Raw genomic sequence first — 20,536 nt, forward strand, 5'->3', positions numbered from 1 at the left:
TATGAGAAGGTCAGGCCATGTGGGCTGCTGTAGTGTTAGCCACAATTCAGAGTTTGGATTTATTCTAAGGACAGTGGGAAACCATGGAAAAGGTTTAAGCAAAGGAGTGAAATGATTAGATTTACAGTGATTTAAAAAAAACAAACAAACAACAAAGCACTCTGTCTACTGTGGAAAGAATGGATTGGCAGGGAGTCAGAATGGAAGAAGAGAAAGCAGGTTGGAGGCTCTCCCCAGAGACTCTATGGCGTGATGGCAATTGTTGTTTGTGGTTTGTTTTTGTTTTTGGTGCCTCCTTAATCTGAATCCTCCCAACTCTCCCTCAGCTTCTAGGGCCCTCAGGATTTTACCACTGCTAGTTCTGTGTGAATTCCCCCTTTGCTTTTCTCTTGTCTCATATCATCACCCACCCACCCATCATTCTCCCAGTGGTCACAGTTCCCCAGGAATCATCCTCGAGAGTGTTCTTTGTTCACATCTGCCCTGGGAGACAGGCTGGGGGTGTGCTTCCCCATGGAAAAACTTGGGAAGCCAGGAAGACGGCCGGCATTCTGGTGACTGGGAACCCAAGATGGTGACTCTGGGAAGCCGAGGACAGAGCAGTGCACGCTGCTGCTCTTCCGGTTCTAGAACCAGCGGAGGGTCATGTTATCAGTTGGAGTAAGCTTCGGGTCTTCTTTCTTATCCTGTCAGTTTTGATGCTAGTGTTGGAGAACAAAAGACTGTTAGCATTTACTTCTACACTCAGTCCCTTCCTTAAATGTATGTAATGAAATGGAGCCAGTTTCAGGGAATCGACAGACTTTTGTTGAGGTTCTTGGACACTCCCGTGGAATTGTTGGGTGCCGACTATTCTTCTGTATTGTGTCCCAATACTGTATATTTTGCACATATTTTATTTTTAATTCACATATTACTTTATCAAGAATCAGGACAAATAAAATATCTCAAAGGGATGGCTAAATCTAGGAAAAAATGGAACTACTTTATGATTGCAGAATGAGGGGAAAATTGAACGGGGTGGGGTGGGAGTTAGAGGAAGGATATATTAGTAAGGAAGAAAAACAGGAAAAGTTGTAACTGATTCATCATGTGATGTATGTATGTGTGAGAAGGTTACTAGGTATCTTCCACTGGCAGACCCTGCTAGATTTTTAATCTGTTCTGCAATGAACTTAATTTACAGATGTGACAAAGATGTCCTTTGTTTCTGTTGAAACATTTTGGATGTATTTGGAGCTGGTATTCTGAGAGGCGGAAATAAACAGATAAAGATTATATCCTATTGTAGTAGGCTTTTAGTAAAGTAACCATGTTGTTTGGATCAGAATTTCCTGCCGTGGTACTTTTAATGTAGTTTAAAATGGAACCTACACGCTTGGCCTCGTCTCTTCTTAGGAATAATTCCTGTCCCATCCCCACTCTCAATTCTTTTTCTTATTCTCTGGGTCAGTCCCCAGATCCCAAACCTGTGTTCGTACCAGTCCTCTGGCCATGCCCAGGGTCTGTGCCTGGATTTTCTTTCGTCTCTTCCTTGACTGGGTCTGACAGCTCCCTCCTTTGGGACTCTGCTTCCAAACACCCCGTGCCCAGTCCCGTCCCCCTGCTGAAGAAAACTTGTAGCTCCTCTTGGACTAATTCCTTCCCTGTGGAACAAGCTCATTCTTAATTTTCCTTTATGTCTCGGTGCTAATTGCTGACCACCTCTCTCTACTATATTAATTAAGAGTGCATCGTAGCACTTAATGAATTTATCTACCTTGTAACTTGGTTAGGGTCCACTAGTCAATACCAAACAGTCTTTGTAAAATGTGAAGGAAATGGAGTTCAGAACCTCTTTGCTTATATTTTAGAAGTAAAAGCAGAAGAACCTTTTGACCTTCTTATAAAATAATTTCGGCTGTCTGAAAGAAAGATGGACAAGATCCAGGACACTAATTACATACAGTGGCCAAAAGATAAGCATGACGATGAAGAGGAAGATGCTTTTTTTGAAAGCCTTAACTGATGTTCACCTATTTTAAGCAGTGTTTTTCAATACAATTTTAATATAATATGAATTTGGACAGTTTTCTATCAGAGCTTCACCCATATTTCTGTTTTTTATAGCCCCCACATAAAAAATTTTAGATCTATTAATACTATTTTTTAAAAGACTTTCTCCTTTAAAAAAAAACATATCCTGCGATAGCATCCTTTCTTGTGTCCTCTCTATTTCATAATTTAGCTCTTGATTGGCCTTGTGATGGGATCAACACTCAGAGCTCACTTCGTGCCGAGCTCGTGGTTAGATGTTGATGCGGGAAGTTTCAAGGAGAGGAAGATGCGCCATTCCTGACAAGTGCAGACCTGACCCCTCCTGGTAACAGAATTAGAAAAGCTGCTTTTCTTGTGTGCGGCTTTCTTTCTGTAACCCAGCTGCTCGTGGACACGCGGTGGTGCTCTCTTCTCTTCAGCTCAGGATCTCCAAAGGTGATTGAGAAGAAGATGCATGCAGCAGTACCGTAAGAAACTGAGAGACAGTAGACTCTCAGGTCAGAGCTGTGTTCATGTCAGTGCTGCCACTGAAAGCTGTCTGATCATGTGGAAGTTCTCCTCAGCGCCTAGGTTTCTTCATTTGTCAAAACAGGATAATGGTACTTAACCACATGGGTTGCTGTGAGGGTTAAGTGATGTGTTAGATGCGAGCTCTCAGAGCAGTGCCTGGCATTAGTGCTCAATAAATGTTAGTTTCTCAACCTCAACACTCTTGACATTTCGAGTCAGGTAATTTTCTGTCGTTGGGGCTGTCCTGTGCATTATAGGGCGTTTAGCATCCTCCTTGACATGTACTCACTAGCAACCCCTCAAGTCGTGGCAACTAAAAGTGTCTCCAGACATTGCCAAACGTCCCCTTGATGAGAACCACTACAAATATAATATTTACTAGCTGTTATATTACTCTTGCTCGTCACTGCCCCTCCTAAGATCTGGCAGGCCTCTGCAAGTTCTCTTCTCACCTGAGCAACTTCTTTTTATCTTGTTGGGCTCATCACAGTTGATGCATGTTGGATGATAAGGTTAGATCTTCCATTCTGGTGAATATTTATACTTCCTCTTTGGAGCCACATGCCCTCCTCCTAGGCACGCCAGCTGTCCCCGGGGACCGAGCTACAGGATTATTTTGTGATTCCCCAGCAGAGCGAAGGCAAATTCTTTCACTGCTTCTCCTTTAAAAAGCCCAAGTTTCCTATGAACCTCTCCAAGTTCCAGCTTTTATCCCCATGTGAATGACGTAGCTTTTGTTCTAGTCTTTCTTAGTTATGGGGTTCTTATGTCAGCCCTCTTCTCACTCTGTTTCGTTTGGTTGCCTGGCCAGAAGATGATTTTGCAGAATTTAAATTGCTTCAGTGTTATAGAATAAACATATTAAATTTACAGTAATAGAAGAGTTGCTTTTTCATAATTTCACTTGTAACCACTTAAAAATAAGTTTATGAGCCTTCTTCCTTGCTTCCCTGAGGACTCTTCAGAGCATGTATATGTTGTAGAGGCAGTGTGGTACAATGGGTTAAGGTTCCGAAGTCAGAAAACCTGAGTTCAAGTCCTGACTCCACCACCTGGGGCAGGTAACTTCCATCTTTTGATTCTTCAGTTTTCCTCGGTTTCGTGTCAGTAGGGCTGTTGTGAGGAGCAATCAGGTTAACACACATAAAACACAGTCTGGCTTGTAATAAGCTTAGCCACTACGTATTAAGTACTGTTAGGTTGCTGGTTTGATTTAGCTTGAGGGAAAGGAAAACCTTACTTAATGTGGTGTAGCAAACAAGTCCACATAGATTTTGGAGTTGGTCAGATTTGGATTTGAACCCCTGCTCTAACGTGTGTTAGCTGAATCCTGGCTTGGGCAAATGATTTTATCTCTCTGCATTTTTTTTTTTTTTTTTGACAGCAACATCTTCATTTCTAGCATGTGATTCTAGCTCCTTTTTTCCAGAGAAAATTGAGGCAAACAAGTGTGATCTCTTTCAAACTTCTGTTTTCATACCTGCCTGTCTTTATTTGTAGCTAGGCTGGGAATATGTGATAGTTCGCACCTGTGGCCCTTCTCTTTGATTTCATAGGGTACCATACATCCATCTAACATCTTACTTAGCCATCTATTGAAATCTTATCATTCTTCCCATTAGGTAAATTCCTTGCAAGTAGGATTTTTCTCTTTTCTTTGTCTTCCTGTTGCTTAGTACATGATGAATGCTTTAAGTGTTTGTTGAATGAAGGAATAAAAACCAATTGGAAACAAATTGCTATGTATTAGATCTAGTTTATCGACTACATATACAAACCTAAGTCTTTTACACATACCTTGAATCCTTAGGACAACCATATGAAGTAAGGTTGCTAGCCCCATTTTCTAGATTAGGAAGCTAGGGCTCAAATAACTTAAACTTGCCCAAGGACCTGAGGTCAAGAATCGTGGCATTTCATCCCTGGAAGCGTTGTAGTCACAAGAGAGGATTGCCTGACACGAGTTTTGGCCTTAGAGAGTGGAATTCAGCAGCTACCCCACTCAGCCTGCCCAGGAGGGAGCAGGATGAGGAAGTTATATCCTCATCCCTCACCCATGTCCTGCCAGCACCTCCCTGGATGAAGTCGGCCAGCAGCTGGAGGGCCAGGGAGGCTGTGGGATACAGGCTGTACAGGTCGGTGTCCTCAGGTGTGGAGCAGGGCGCAGCTGGAGCTGAAAAGGCAAATAGAGAATGTCCAGCACAGTCCTCCTCTCTCTGTCCCTTGGTATTCACTCTTATACTTTGAGCACAAGACTCACATTCCTAACTCAGGAAACACAAAGTCCTCTCAGTCTCTGCATCCAGTTCCTGCATACTCCCAGCTGGAACCACTGCCAGTGTTCTTCATAGGGAAGAAACTCAAATGAAATAAAACTGCTGTGGTCTCTGCACCGTAGCTAGTCCTTTGGCTCAAGTTGGTGATAACACCTTTTTCTTCAAGTACCTATTTTATGTTCCCCTCACCCTCTGCCAGCACCTCAGCTGGTCAGAGTTGTCCACTGGTGTGGTGACCCACACCTTTGTTCCCACAGGACCCAGGTCCTTTGTAGTCCCATCTTTTTGGGGGTTGCCACAGTTTCCCATTGACTGGTACTATTGGTCATGCCCCCATGAGTCTCTCTCAGCATGTAGGGGGACCACCATGTGCCCTGCTCAGACTTCTCTCCCTTCATATGGCTTCCTTTCACTGCTCGATTTAAAGACCACCCTCTCAACTCTGGCCAGTGCTAGCACATGGTCATGTCCAACCATAAACAGGTGTGTCTCTTCCCCCTCTGCCAACTGGGTGTAGGATCCTCCCCATGAGTGTAACATGGAAGGCGAGCAAGTACCAGGGGGGAGCCATCTGTCCCTTTAGTTTACTTGTGCCTTCCAGACCTGCTCGGGCCTAGTCTCACCTTTACTATGCCAAGCGGAATGCTGCTATACAGTCCAGTTTTATGATTCAGTGGATCACATAATTTTCTGTGTATGATGGGCTGTTCTTGTTACAGTCTCTTGGTTCCCATGAGCAGGTATCAATCTGATCTCTACCCAGGCTTGAAAGCAGGCCAGGAACCAAATGGACAATAGATTTTGACAGTACAACTCTTCTCCTGGTGCTTATCAGAAGCTCCTTACCCCATCCCTGTCTGTCATGTCATTTCTGGTACTATTGGGTATGCCGAGGCATAGGCCCAAGAGTTAGGGCAGGTTTCCTTGCTGTAGAACCTTCTCTTGGATCAGGCTCCAATAAAAACTGACAGCGTCATGGGTCGCCCAGGAAACAGGTCAGAGCAGCACACCCAGATGTGAAGCTCACCATTTGTTTTACCTCTTCCTCAGTGGACATGGTGCAAGGTGTGTCACTTTCTCTCACTTTGGACATGATATCTTGCCTCACCACTCTAAGACCAAATCATCAATTTGGTGGAGTTCTGAACTTCCATAGCTTTTATCCCCCATCCTCTGGAGTGTGTGGGTGTGTGCGTGCATGTGTCTGTGTGTGTGTCTGTGTCTCACAGCGGAGTCTGGGTGCTCACTGCTTCTTGTTTACCAGGTCCAGTTAACATAATGCCATCAGTGTGATGGAACAGGTTGGGGATCTGTGAGATATCAAAATGACCAAGGTCCCTCCAGACTTTATTATGAAAGTGCAGACATAGCCCTCAGGTAAGACAGTGAAAGTGTATGGCCGTTTTAGCCACTTGACGGCAAATTGCATCTCACTGTCCTTACTGATGGTGACAGAAAAGAAAACATTTGCCAGGTCAGTAGTTGTTTACCAGATATCAGGAGTTATGCCAGTTTTTTTCCAACAAAAAAAAATATAACACCTAGAATCGCAGCTGTGATTGACATCACTATCTGATTAAAGTTATAATAATCTGTAGTCGTGTTCCAAGATCTTTCTGGCTTTGGTACAGGTAAATAGGCAAGTTAAATGGGATGGAATAGGAATTAACACCCCTGCATCCTCAGGTTTTTGATATTGATACTAATTTCTGAGCTTGTTCCAGGAATGTGGTGTAGTTTGGAGTTTACTTTCTTACTGAGGAGAGTGGGGAAAGTTCCAGGGACTTCTTCATGGCCCATTTTTCCATAATGGCTTTTATGACATTGGACAGGAAACCAGTGTGGGGATTTGGCTAGTTACTAAGCACATCTGTTTCCACTAAAAGCCTAGGACTAGAGAAATAAGCAAAGGATGGGCCCGTGGTCCCTTTGGACCCACCATGAGACATCAGGGTTGCCTTTCTCTCTCACCTCCCCTCTAGAGCGAGATGGGCACTCTGCTGGACCGTGCTTTGGGTCTCCGGGGATGTGGCTGTTCTGAGCTAGTGTCCAGTAACCCTTGGAAGGATTATGCATTTCCTGTTCACCAGTGGACCCTCATGGATGGCTGCAGGTCCCTATTGGGGAAAGTCTGGAAACAGACTGATGGGATACACTTGTGGCCATGTATAGGGTCACAGTAATCACATTTAGTCCTTGGTCTAGCATCCTTTGAATATATTTCCATATGTGCTCCTCAGACTCCTGCTGGTAAAAATTGTTGAGATTTTGCAAATTTTTCAGTATGAAGACAGTGTCCCTTCAGAGTAGACTTTGAACTTCTTCCTGGTTTCTTTTGGGATCTAACTACCATAATGAGGCAATGAAGGATGATGGGAGTAGGTAGTGAGGTGAATTAGCATCCCCTTGTGAAACAGCTTGATGGGGTTTTGAAGGGAGGAGTTGGGAGGCTGGGTCTCCTCAGAGGGGTGTAGGTTGCTGCTTTCAGCAGGAATGTTCAGTTATATAAGGAGTTCAACATTCTTAGCCTCATTTGTCTCCCAAGTGCCTACATCCATGATTCAGGATCATTCCCCTTTCCAGCCAGTGACCTTATGTTAGCATAAGATGCCCTTATGTTTGCAGGGTTGTGTGTTTAATTGCCTCTGCAACCCTTACCCTCAAACCCTGGGCTTGATCCTTGGTCCTGTCAGTTTAGCAGCTGTAAGAGAAAACAATCTAACAGCCATAGATTTTCCACTCATCTATTTGGGAATTCACAGTTTTCAGTTTGTCCTTTGTTTTTTTGCACATTCTCAAAGACAACTAGAAGCAGCCCCAGCTCAGGTCACAGTCTTTGAAATCAGCACTGGACTTCCAGCTCCTTGCCCACCTCCTGCATTCCATCTTGTGATACCATGGCAGGAAATTTGAGTGATCATGACATCACTGTACAGATGATCAGTTTCCTATCCCCTCCCTCTGCGGGAAGGTGATCAGGGGATTCATCAAACATGCATCCCATTTTTGAGGGTCTGTTTCTTGGTGTCATTCTTGGTCCCAATTACTGCATCAGTCACATGACACACTTAAATTGAAGGGACTCTAACAAAGGGACTGTCTACTAAGCCCTTGTGGGCAGGGGTGGGAACCAGCAGCACCTGGTGAAGCACCCCTTCTACCAACAGTGTTGGGAAACCTTTTCTACTCCCAGATTAATCACCAGGAGAAACTGGCAAACTCACCCTTTGAATGATATTATTTGGTGTCCATGGAGAATATGAGCTGCTGTGTGTAGCAAAGGTGACATCAGCGTGACATCTCAAGCCCTTTATCCATGGGTAGAATGATAATATTAACATAATTTATTTGTTCTGTATGAAGATCTAATGTAATGTCTCTGACCAGGGAGGGGTCCAGTGCATCAGAATCATCTGTAGTTGTTAAAATAAAGCATAGCACAGTGGTTAAGAGGACTTTCGAGCCAGACAGCCTGGGTTCAGATCCTACGGACAGATTATTTAACCTGTGTCTCAGTTGCCTCTTTTGCAAAATGAAAGTAAATAGTTAGCTACTACATAGGATCTCAATCTGAAGCAAGCTACACCTTTTTACCCTGATGCAAAAGTCTGAAAACCACACTTGGAAAATCCCTGCTCTGGAGACTAGAGTTTTTTTTAGGTGAGAGGTAACCCCCAGTCCACAGGACCCGTGGCATAGAAGCTCTCGGAATTCCTTAGCATAAAAGCAGGGTAGATGGGACGCCAATGTTTGATTGTGGTTTAGCTATTGATAGGGACATAACAGAAACTAAATCTCTAACCTGAGTGGAGACTTACGATAAAAAGTAAATTCCTATCAGAATAAGCATAAAATGGGTCCTGTGAACAAGCAATGACAAGTCATGGTATTTTAAAATTGTTTTGCTAATCAGTTGTTTTTTTGTTTTTTTTTTCCTGTTGGTTAAGGTTGCATGATGGAATTTGGACATTACCTCAAGAGGTTTTGTGTTTTGGATTAGCTAATTGTGTTTGTCCTCTGCTGACTATTTCTTCGGACTCATTTTTGGTGTCCTTTTGAGGCAATAAACCCAAAGGGATATACCATGGACTACAAGGAAAGCTGCCCAAGCGTAAGCATTCCCAGCTCTGATGAACACAGAGAGAAAAAGAAGAGGTTTACTGTAAGTATGTAATGTAAAGCTTATGGGAAAATGCAACAGAGAGAACACTCCCATTCTATTTTCTTCTTCTTTAACCCAGAACATCCTCTCCCTGTCTCCACATATCCACATTGTACTTCCCTTTCCAATGCTATATATCCTCCACCGTCTTCCCCGGGTACTGTAACATAATACAATTTCTTTTTCAGAGCAGGTTTTTGCCTATTTATTTATCCTTTTAGAGAAGCTTATGAAACTATCCGATAGACCCTCTCGCCACAAAATATGCATACACGTAGATCTCAACATGTGCACATAATATTTGTGCTCTCTCGGGGGTAGGGGTTAATGGGCTCCGGAAGTCATCGATCCCATCATAGGAACCACTGTCTTAAAATTTCCTCTGTATCTTTTCTTAGAACGTTTTATCATTTTCTACCTCAATTTTTTAAATATTTAATCCAGTATCGTATCTCTTTTTTTACCTTAAATGCAAAGCCCATTTCTAATTTTACTTTTTCTCACCACAGTATCTACCATAGGGCTTTACAAAGAATTAGCACAATGAATATTTGCTGAATCGGTATATCAATGTCTATTATTGGAGAATAGTCACTTTGCTAATTAGTATAATGAAACATATACAGAGATCTCCTGCCCTCCTCCCCCTGAAAAAAATGTCATTTATCTCATCTACAACTGATCTGGTCTTCCTTGTAAACCCCCATCCACTGAGTGGTATGAAGGAATTCATTTAACCCAATTCCGAGCTAAAATTTAACCAGTTCTTTCAAGTAAAAATGCCCAGTTCTGCTCTTTTTCTTATTTGAATGCACACTTTTTCTCCAGCATGGCATCGTAGTTTGTGAGAGGAGAGGTGTCCCCCTTCACAGCGTTTGTTGAGTTGATGACTGACCTCACGGCAGCCTGATGAAGGACGGCTCTGGCACTCTTATTATCCCCCTAGATCTTTGCCATTCCAGGTGTAGTGACTAGTTTGACAAACATCCAGCTGTGATTGATGTACCTGATTCAGCCCTGGGCATTTTGTTGGTATCCATTTCTGGCATCTACAGTCGATGAACTGACTTGCTCTCTGCTCCTTGTCAGGTTGGCCATGGTGGTGGCAACTCACTGCCGACTCAGCTTCCCCTTGGCTCTCAGTGGCTATAGCGCCCACAGAGGTGGACATGCCCTTCACCTGCTCCTGAATCAAGTGGTCTGCCCCAGCCTCTGACCAAGGAGTCACTTGGCCACTGCCAGTTGAGCCTCATGACAAGTGACTTTAAACTCAGAGTCCATTTCACATGAGAGCCGAGGAAAAGCTGAGGCGTTAAACCCTTCACCTGACCACTCCATTCTGCCTTCTTAAGTAGGTGGAGCCGGAGCCCCCAAATGGTGGTTTACTCCCAAAGTCCCAGACAAGAAGCTGGAAACAACCCTTCTATCCTCCGTTCTCCCTTCCTTAATAAATGCAGCTCCATACCCTGCACCCAGTCGCAATGCAGAGAGATGGTAATGTGCTTCCTCTGGCCATTTGCTTACTCTCAGTCTCTATGTTGTAGCAATACCTTAACAAGCATTGTCTATTTATTTCACATACATATAAGAAAATTTTAGAAACATCACATTGATGGCGAACAAGAAGTCGGTAGTGTATCTTGGATAAAATAGTGGAGTGTGTGAAAGTTTTTCTTTCTTCCTTGTCTTTATTTTTACCTTTGGGCCATAACCCACTTCAAGGGCATAGCCTCCTGCCAAGTTTGAGGGAAGTTCATACATAGCAAATATATCCTTCTATTTTTAATGGGAGAAGTAGTTCCATGTCTTCTGTGAAAGGGTCAAGGAGGCCTGTAGTGTTTCTCTTACTCCGCTGTCCCAGAACCGGCCCCTGAGTTCCCAAAGGCTGGGTCCAAATCACCGTGTTCATTTCCCTCCTTCAGATTCTCAAATGTTGCTTTATTAAAGAGGCTTTTTCTGACCACCCTGTGTATAAACTAGCACCTTCACACCCCATCCTACCCCTTTCACTCTCTGTCCCACTTACCCTATTCAAATTTTTAGTAGCAGTATCACCACGTGGCATATTTTGTATTTATTTGTGTATGACTTCCCCGACTGGAATGCAAGTTCCTTTGAAGCAAGAACTTCCTTCACTGTGGTTTCACCAGTACCTAGAACAGAGATGGATGTTCAAGAAGTATCTATTGAACCGATGTTGAATGAACAGTAGTACTAAGTTCATGTGTTAGTTGTTGATCAGTACAGTGTTTTCCTCAGTCCTCAAGAAGCTTGGTTCTGGTCAGCACAGATAGGGTCTACCCCACCCAACACAGACTCTGTGTCCAGCTTCAGCAGGCCCAGGTGCCTACGTTATACTTTGGAACAAAGATAGACATTGTGTTACTTACTGTTCCATAATATTTTTGTACTCTAGTTCTCATATGTCTTTCATATAGCTCTATATCGTGAAGCTTCTAACAGAGAATTGCATCATATCCTAGGATGTCTGGACGTAAACCAAGTCTAAATTACACTTTCATTTATCTGCTCAACAAATTGCCATTGAGTTTCTTTGGTATGCCAGATGCTGTTCTGGGCACTGGGGATACAGTGGGTAGTAAGAATGACACAGTCCTTGCTCTCAAGGAACTTACATTCTGGTGGGGCAAGACAGACAATAAGGATTTAAAAAAAAAAAAACTAAGATAATTTCATATTTTAGTAAGTGTTATACTGCTTTCTGTGAAATCTTGTGCTTTTTTTGCAAGTATTTTTTAAAATTTGAAGAGATTTTTTTTTTTTTTTTTGCCTTTTGGTGTTTTATTGGAACTTAAGACCTTTTTCATAAATCATACTGCTAATAACTTCCCAGGGCTTTATCTTAGTTCCTGTAAATATATTTGCAGCCTGGAACTGTGGCTTGGGTTCTAGTCTTAACTGTGCTTGGGTAACCATGGGAAGCCCCCTGCCATACCAGGAAGTTAGCACAAATAATTCAAGAAGCTCACAGTTGTGTAAACCTAGGTTTCTGATGCTTTTGTAGCAGTCCTGCTGCAGGAGTATGCAATCTTGAATGCTGCTGAGATAAATCTGTAGGCTAGTTTTAGAAGCAGGGCTCACCTTCACTGGCACCTTGGCCAGGTCCTGGACCCTCTGCTTCTGCACTCTTCTCACGTGAGCAGTATCCCCTTACAAGCAATCCCAACGTCCTACACCCAGTAGCTTCCTCTATGACCGCTGGGTACCTTCTTGGTTAAGACTGGAAGAGCCACATCACCACCCTGTAGCTCATGTAGGATGCTTGGCTGCTCTTTTTCTTTTAGTCTAAGTGATTCATCACCTACCCAGGTGTCTGGTACCAATGTCTTTGCTTCACCTTCCAGGTGAGACCTTTTTCCCTCTCTCACAGAGGGATGTAGCTTTACATTCTGGAACTCCTCCTACTGTGGGCCTGTTAATGTACCCATATCTCAGATGATACTACAGAATTCGTGCACTGTGATCACATACAGTATCAGGGAGGTCCTTTCTCACAGTAGTATCTAACTATGAACTTGTCAGTGTCGCTAACCAGTCTTTCATGGGAAAAGATAGTTTATACATATTTATATGCCCATCTTCTAAATTTAACTTGGTTTATTTTAAGTTGTCTAACAGACTATGGGCCATTTTATTGTGAACTCCAAGCAACTCATATCTCTTTCTCTTAGTCTTCACTCATAACCCGAGCCATTCATCAGTAGAGCCTTTCCTCATAAATCTGTATTCTTGTTATTTTTCTCTTAGAAATGATACAAGATCTTTGAGATCCCAAATAGATTTTTCTGCATTGGTACATTGAACTATAATCTAAGAGTATCTATGAGATGACTTGTGAAAGTTAATTCTATATTATAACTGTTGATGATTTGATACTGGTTCTAGTGCATGGAAGGTTAGAAGATTTAGATCTTAGTCTCACAAATCTGTGAACTTGAGAGTGTTACTTCATTTTTGGGGGGCCATGATTTCCTCATATGTATACTGGGAGCTGTAATATTTTTTCTGCTTATTTCATAGGGTTGTTGACTATGGTTATATGCAATTATGTCTATGAAAATATTAAATGCATGTAGGTGGCAGTAGGAAATCTGATGATGAATTCTTAGTTTGAAAAATACTGTATAAAAGATGACCTGGAAAAAGGAGAACTAATAATTGAGTGTTTACTATGTACCAGGCATCATTTTTTAAAATACTTTATAATTTCAGGGTAATGGTTACTGCTGGAGGAAAACAGGGAGAATATCATCAGTTGAATCTGTAATGTTTTATTCTTGGGGAAAAAAATCTGAAATAAGAATGGAAAAATATTAGAATTTATCTAAATAATGAGTACATTATGTGTTCACTATATTCTCTGAAAATTACAGAAATATTTCATAACATTTTAAAAATAAAATATTACAATCAACAAGATAAGATAATTGTGTGTCTTGGAGAATCATATAAACATTAACATCTAATATCAATTTCATGAGTATGGAAACAGATTATTCACATATTTAAGTAGCTAATGTGTTTTTTGTAATCAAACTTTATTGTGTTATTTTTATTATTTTTTGTTCTCACAGGTTTATAAAGTTCTGGTCTCAGTGGGCAGGAGTGAGTGGTTTGTCTTCAGGAGATATGCAGAGTTTGATAAGCTTTACAATACTGTAAGTAATAGTTTATAAGGTTTTTTAAAACGAAACACCAAAGAAAACTCTAAAATAAGAGAGATTTTATTCGAATGATTAAATAATACTCATATATCAGACAAGCAGAAAAGGGTAACAGATTCTTCAAAAGTATTTGAACTTTAGAATTCTTACAAAAAAAGGTGGAGTGGGGACTGTTGAGAAGTTTTAAATAAACTATTGAAGATACGACATGTGCAGCTTAAAATACATTTTAATGTTATAGAATATTAGAAATAAATCCTTTCTACCTACCTCTCTAATAGCTGTAATTATCATGTTATCTCTGAGTGCCCAACACTTTCTTAGCTTTACTGTTTTCTTCTGTTAGTTTTTTTTTAATACATATGCAACTGAACTTATTGTCTATAGTTTTAAGTATTGCTTAATCAAAGGATATTGAGACAGTCTTTTTGACTATATGTGAGGTCCCACTTTTGAGACAAAATAATAGCCCGTTAGAGTTTGTACATGACAATATCTGCTGTAATTTTTCAGTGATCTTGTTTTTTAAAGGGCTTATATTGGAGGCTGGGTGAGGGTTGAATGCTATCTCGATTTGAAATTCTTGGATACCATTATTATTAGCATTTTTGATAATTGTACAGATCTGATTGTACTTATGAGGATACCTGGGTTATACTCAGGTAAAAGTAAAATAGTGGTAACAACACATGTATGCACTCACACAGGGTTTCTATGAACTTCTCAGAGAGATAAGATCAGATTTTGTTTAATGAACTACTAATAACTTAAAAGTTGAGATTTCGTTTTGCACTTTGCTTAAGAGATTATATAGGCCAGATTTACCTTCTAAACATGCTTCCCTTTGTAGAATTGTTTAAAAGCGGGAGGAGTGTAGGGGATGTCATCTGAAAACTGAAGCGTGTAGAGATATATGTGAGAGAAAAGTTTAGCATCCTTGCGATGGTTTCAGAATTTAAATGACTATTGATTAATTAGGTGGAGTGTTAATATTTGAGTATCTTTAAGCATAAAGGTAAAGAGAGTTTGTTTTGTTACTTTTCATTCTCTCTTTCCATAAAACACCCCATCGTAAGTTTTTTGCAGAAAATTTTCCTTAACCAGTAGTTTTTATTACCTATATCCCTCATTTTTCCTGTATTTTTCTTTTTTCATCTTTTTCTTATTTCCCCATTTTCTGTGTCTACCTCTCTCATTTTATAACTCTCCAATTCTGCCTCCTGTGGTAAGGGGTGAAGAAAAAAAACAGGAATGGTATCATTTTTTCAAACTGCTGAAGTGAGATTAAACCTGGCCTGGATTTCCCTCAGTTTGAAAATACAAATTCTTTCCCTATATTTCTTTTAGAATAAAAGACAAAAAGTGTAGTTTCCAATCTGTAAGCATTTTGTCAGTTTAAATGTGTTTTTTGACTGTCATTTACATTTTAAAACTTCTTTATGGAAATTGTTGAACACCTACAGAAACAGAGACTAGTGCAAATATAGAAAATAATATAATGTACCATCCAGCTTCAACAATTACATGGCAATTCTTCTTTCATCTCTGTCCCTAGCCAGCCCACTGTAATTTTGAAGCAGACTTATACATCATATCATTTCATCTGTAAATGTTTTAGTATCATACACACACAATACCATCATGACACCTAAAACTAATGATAATGTCTTTATGTAAAATAACCAGTCAGTGTTTGTGTGACTGGTTGATAAGTCTGTCAAGTGTCTTTTAATTCCTAGATTTCCCCCTCCATCTCTCTTATCTTTTCTTTACAGATATTTTGTTGAATAAACAGTGATATTTGTCTGCAGACTTTTCAGTCTGGATTTTGCTGATAGCATGCTCATGGTGTAGAGTGATTAATACATTCTTCTATTCTATTTCCTGTCCGTTGGTAGTTAGATATATAGTTTCTGTGTGTGTGTATGTGGCTCTCTGACCTGAAGCTTACAATAAAAATAAGCATTAACCCATTTTTATGACTTTACTGCCCTAAATTTAAGTTCTTCAGGGCCAATTTCTTCCTTCTCTGGGGATAAGCAAATCTGATAAATGTATTAGAATAATAATAGAGAGAAGGCTAAAGTAGAGGATATTGAAAGCAAAATTAGCCAGCTTTCATAGAAAACAATTGTCAATTTATTCATAGAACACAAAGGTCACCTCTCCCTTGAGGTAACGAATGGTAATATGGATTCATAACGTACACACCAGATTCTAGTCTAAGCATTTAACATAATTGATTTCTTTTAAGCCTCTCAACAAACCTATAAGATAAGTACTAAAATTTTACAGGCAAGAAAACAGAGGCACAGAGATGTTAAGTAGCTTGTCCAAGCCTATATTGGGACAATATTAGGATGATTAGACAGTCTGGTATTTTATTGGTATAATTTGCTATTGCACATTTGATCATGATATATTTAAAAGTATGTCTTATGATGGATTTTCTTGTTAATCAGATTGTATTTTGTTTTTTTTTTTAACTTTAAAAATTAAGTTTATTGGGGTAACATTGGTTAATACAATTATATAATTTTCAGGTGTGCATTATAATTTGACATCTGTATATTCTATTGTGTGTTTACCACCCAAAGTCCAGTTTTCTTCAACTAAATTGTATTTTGTTTTGGTGCATGAATAACTAGAAGACTTATAAAATTAAGTTCATATAATGTTATTTTTTAAAATTCTAGTTAAAGAAACAGTTTCCTGCTATGGCCCTGAAGATTCCTGCCAAGCGAATATTTGGTGATAATTTTGATCCAGGTAAGCAATAACTTCATAGATGAGCCATAAGTGATGGCTGAAGTTTGAAGATGAAATTCACATATTTTTTGTATTGTACAGTGGCACAAAACTCTACAAAGCTAATTGATCTCATGCTCTATGAAAATAATGCCTCAGGAACGTGCTTGTTGTGTACTAGGCATTGTTTTAAAGACATTACATGTTTTAATTCAATCTGCACAACAACCCTTTGAGTTGGGTATTATTATTATTATCATCTCTATTTTAGGATAAGGAAACTGAAGTACAGTTAGGTTGATTAATTTGACCAGGGTCACAACAGCTAGTAAATGTCAGATTTGGAAGTTAAATTTAAGCAGTCTGGCTTCAGATAACTTTATCGATCATTAGGGATAATTTAGGGTACTTTTCTAATCCTGAAGGACATTCTTTGTTACCTTGAGAAACATTTATTTAACATATACTCTGTACACAGCACCCTGCAACCCTCCGAATGGAGTACCAAGAAAATGTTCTATTGCTCACCCTTGGGAAGCATAATGACACAAAGGATCTCAGGAGCCTGGAGCCTGTATGTCTGAAGCCTCAAGCCTGGAACTTTTCACTAGAATCCAAGAAAGCAGTCTAGGTCACAAATAACTACTTATAGACAGAAATCCTATCAGAAAAGTCATCTGTCTGTGCCATAGGTGAATCCCAACAAGCCAGAGTGCTCTCCCTCCACTCCATCCTACCTCCTCAACTAATGTGCTTGTAGCTGTGTAACCCATTAAAACTGTGATTCCTTACATGCCTGCTTTCTTGGTCAAATTGCTTATCTCGACTGCTTCCTCTCTATAACCTAAGCTTGTACCATCATTTTCCCTCCCACACCTTTTCACTGGGCCGTGTAGAATTCTACCCACAATGAACAAACTTTATCTTTTTCGTATTTCTTTCACATTCTTGCTTTAATTAAAACTTAGTCCCCCCCCGTCCCCCCAGGCTGCTGGATCCCCTGTGGCCCTCTCTTCTTTTACATTGTATTCAAGATTGGTGAGGGTTCTCACTTCCCCTATATACGCAGAATTTTCACTTGAGTTTGTAACTACAAGGTAGCTTCTTTTACCTCTACTGCATTCATGAGGAAACTGGAGAGTTAGCAAGTATAGTTTGTAATGTAAACCTCACATACGCTTTATTGTCTGGTGGCATAAAGAATGCCCTTGGAGTTTTACAAGATACCTTCCTGAAAATTTTCAACAATTTCATAGTCGAACAAGAAAAAAGTTCCAAGTGCATCTAGATCTTAGTGACCAGATATAATTTATATTTGTTCTTTTATATTTATACATTTGAGAAATGGAAATAAACCTACATGACTGGAAACAATCCATAATTTTGGTGACAAACACTGTATGTTAAAGCTTTATTGAGTAGAAATCATTTAACAAAACCAAAACTCACTGTTAAGTTGAATGTTGTTGATAGGTTTTTATCAAGACGTTCACCATTTGAGACATTCTCTCAAATCTCCTGCTTTTTCAATTTTTAGAGTATACAATTGCTTCTCAACTTAGGATGGAGTTAATGACCAGATAAACCCATCATAAATAGAAAACATCTGAAGTCGAAAACACATTTAACATAACTAACCTACTGTGAACATCATAGCTTAGCCTAGCCTACCTCAGACAAGCTCAGAACACTTACATTAGCCTGCAGTTGAGCAAAATCATTGCTACCACACCCCAGCATAACAAGGGAATACTGTACTGCATGCCACTAGCCCGGGAAAAGATCAAAATTTAAACTTTGAAGTGTGGTTTCTACTGAGTTCTTAGCATTTTCACACCATTGTAAAGTTGAAAAATGTAAGTCGAACCATTGTATGTCTGAGACCATCTGTATTTCTTAAGAATTAGGGTTTAGGATGATGGATTTTGACCCGACCACAATAAAAATAGTAATAGCTAAAAATTGTGCTGTTTCTGTCTACCAAGCATTCGCCTATAAACTTATGTGCATTGTCTCATTTAATCCTATAACAGGTATAAATATTGTTATCTCCATTTTACAAGTAAGGATTCAAGTCTTAGAAAGGCTCAAGGTCAGTTAACTAGTAAGTAGCAGAAACAGGATATTTGAGTAATGTTTTCTAATTTCTAGAAACATTTGTGCTTACACTTCATTGTAAACTGCTGTCGCATGAGCCTGTTATCAACAGACAAAACGCTTTGAAGATGCTGTACAGTGACTTGTTAGGAAAATGACCCAGTGTATTTTTTTAATTAGTGTATTTTTTCAGTCACCAATGTCATACTGTTAATTTTCATTTGTTACCTGGTAGTACATGAGGAGTTGGACAAAGAAAATACCTTCCCAGGTTTTTTTAGAACCTAAAATAAGCATTTTTTTGGAGAATTTTCTTTTGGAAGATATGTCATCTGCTTTACTTTAATTCTATAGTCATTGGATTTATACATTTTAAAACATATATATTTCTAAGTATTTGTTTTTTCATGTTTCTATATCAAGAAACATGAATTAAGAAATAGCTTCTTAATCAGACGTCACTATCTTGTACTTACCTCTTCTTATGTAACTGCATTGATGATAATTAAATAGTCTCACATAAATAATCCTAACAGTTTATGTCTCTCTCAACAGATTTTATTAAACAGAGAAGAGCAGGACTGAATGAGTTCATTCAGAACTTAGTCAGGCATCCAGAACTTTACAGCCAGTAAGTGATTATCATTGTGTTCTAGAGAGGTGCTGAAATCGAAGCTACGAATATTGAATAAGCTACTGATATAGATTTTATATGTTCTGTGGAATGTTACTGTGATATATATCATAGATATGTCTATGACATAGATATCCAATATATATATATATTTATATTATATGTATATACATATATGTATATGTGTTTGTAAAATCTTCCTCAAGCATTTTTCCCCTGGTATTCTTAACTGCTCTTCTGACTATCAACTCAAGGCCCAAGTTATTTTCTTTTTCCTTTTGTGCTTGCCTTAGTTTTATAGATTAAACGTGAAAGGATTTTTCAGAATACACAACTAAATACTTTGCTAATTGTTTGATGTTATATTTATTCATGTATTTAAAAAGCATTTATTAAGTACCTGCTATGTGCATTGGGAATATAAAGAATGTTCATCATCCCTACCTTCCAGAGGCATAGACTTGCAGTCTAGTGAGAGAAACAGATATCTCAACAAGCAATTAAAGCTAGGAAAATTTTATAGTAGAGGTGCTAGAAGATAACAGAGGAAAATGTGGCCAGCTCTTCTTGATGAGATCAAGGAGGGCTTCCTGGGACTTAAAGAAAAGTCATTCAAGAAAAAAAAAAAAAGGCAGGAAATACATTCCAAGGAAAGAGAGCAATATGTGTAACAGAGTCTCCCAGAAGCCTGGATCATTCAGGACACTTAAGCGTGACTGAAACACAGAGTAGGTTTTCAGAAAGGAGATGAGGCTTTGAAGGAGTTGGCCAGGGTTGGGCACATATGCCACATTTCTCGTTCCACCTTGGGCCGTGTTCTCTCCTATCAAGAAGGCCTCCGGTCCTCCACACGGCATTCTAGGCAGCCACTTAACATGAAGGCACTTGCCCAGCCCTGAGTTTGTCTTGTGCTAATGAGTTTAAAATCCTTCCGTAGACCAGCAGCTCATAATGATGGCAAAAGGGTGGGTCCTATCAGAAATTCCGAGGCACATATAGGTAGATCCATGATTTGAGTCGTGTTTTCCGTTTTGAGTCTGATAATTGGGTCATGGGTATTCATTATATTTATTGTGATTTGTAATTTACATATGTGTTACTTTTTTTGTATGTATAAAGTATTCTAAGAAGAAATAAAGAGGGTAAAGTAAAATATCTGGGAAGCTTTTCCGCAGCTCACCTATCTGTGTAAATGTAAGGGTTGTCTTTTCAGAATCACAACACTGAAGGACTGTATTTTTAGCAGTTCTAAAAATTTTTTTTTCTTAAATATAGTTCTTTGCCATTTGTATAGTTTGTTACAGTGGGCTCCTACCATTCTGAGCTGGTCCTCTGATCTCCTTTTTTGAGTTACTTACTATAATTTACCAAATTAGTAAAATGTTGG

General features: G+C 39.6%; 1 protein-coding gene across 4 annotated transcripts in view; it reads left to right on the forward strand.

The window, feature by feature from the left end:
• SGK3 (serum/glucocorticoid regulated kinase family member 3) overlaps positions 1–20,536 on the forward strand; it is a 94,629-nt gene that overhangs the window by 42,306 nt on the left and 31,787 nt on the right. For 3 of the 4 annotated variants that reach the window (XM_011364606.2, XM_011364604.2, XM_011364608.2), the window contains exons 2-5: positions 8,771–8,985; positions 13,581–13,664; positions 16,367–16,439; positions 19,071–19,146. In XM_011364606.2, coding sequence (XP_011362908.1) covers positions 8,908–8,985; positions 13,581–13,664; positions 16,367–16,439; positions 19,071–19,146 — 311 coding nt within the window. In that variant the 5' untranslated portion in view covers positions 8,771–8,907. Of the gene's footprint in view, positions 1–8,770; positions 8,986–13,580; positions 13,665–16,366; positions 16,440–16,896; positions 17,111–19,070; positions 19,147–20,536 lie in introns of those variants that run through there. The other variant, XM_011364609.2, reaches the window with a different exon arrangement.

This window comes from Pteropus vampyrus, unplaced genomic scaffold, assembly GCF_000151845.1.
Source record: "Pteropus vampyrus isolate Shadow unplaced genomic scaffold, Pvam_2.0 Scaffold99, whole genome shotgun sequence".
NCBI classification, from domain to species: Eukaryota; Metazoa; Chordata; class Mammalia; order Chiroptera; family Pteropodidae; genus Pteropus; species Pteropus vampyrus.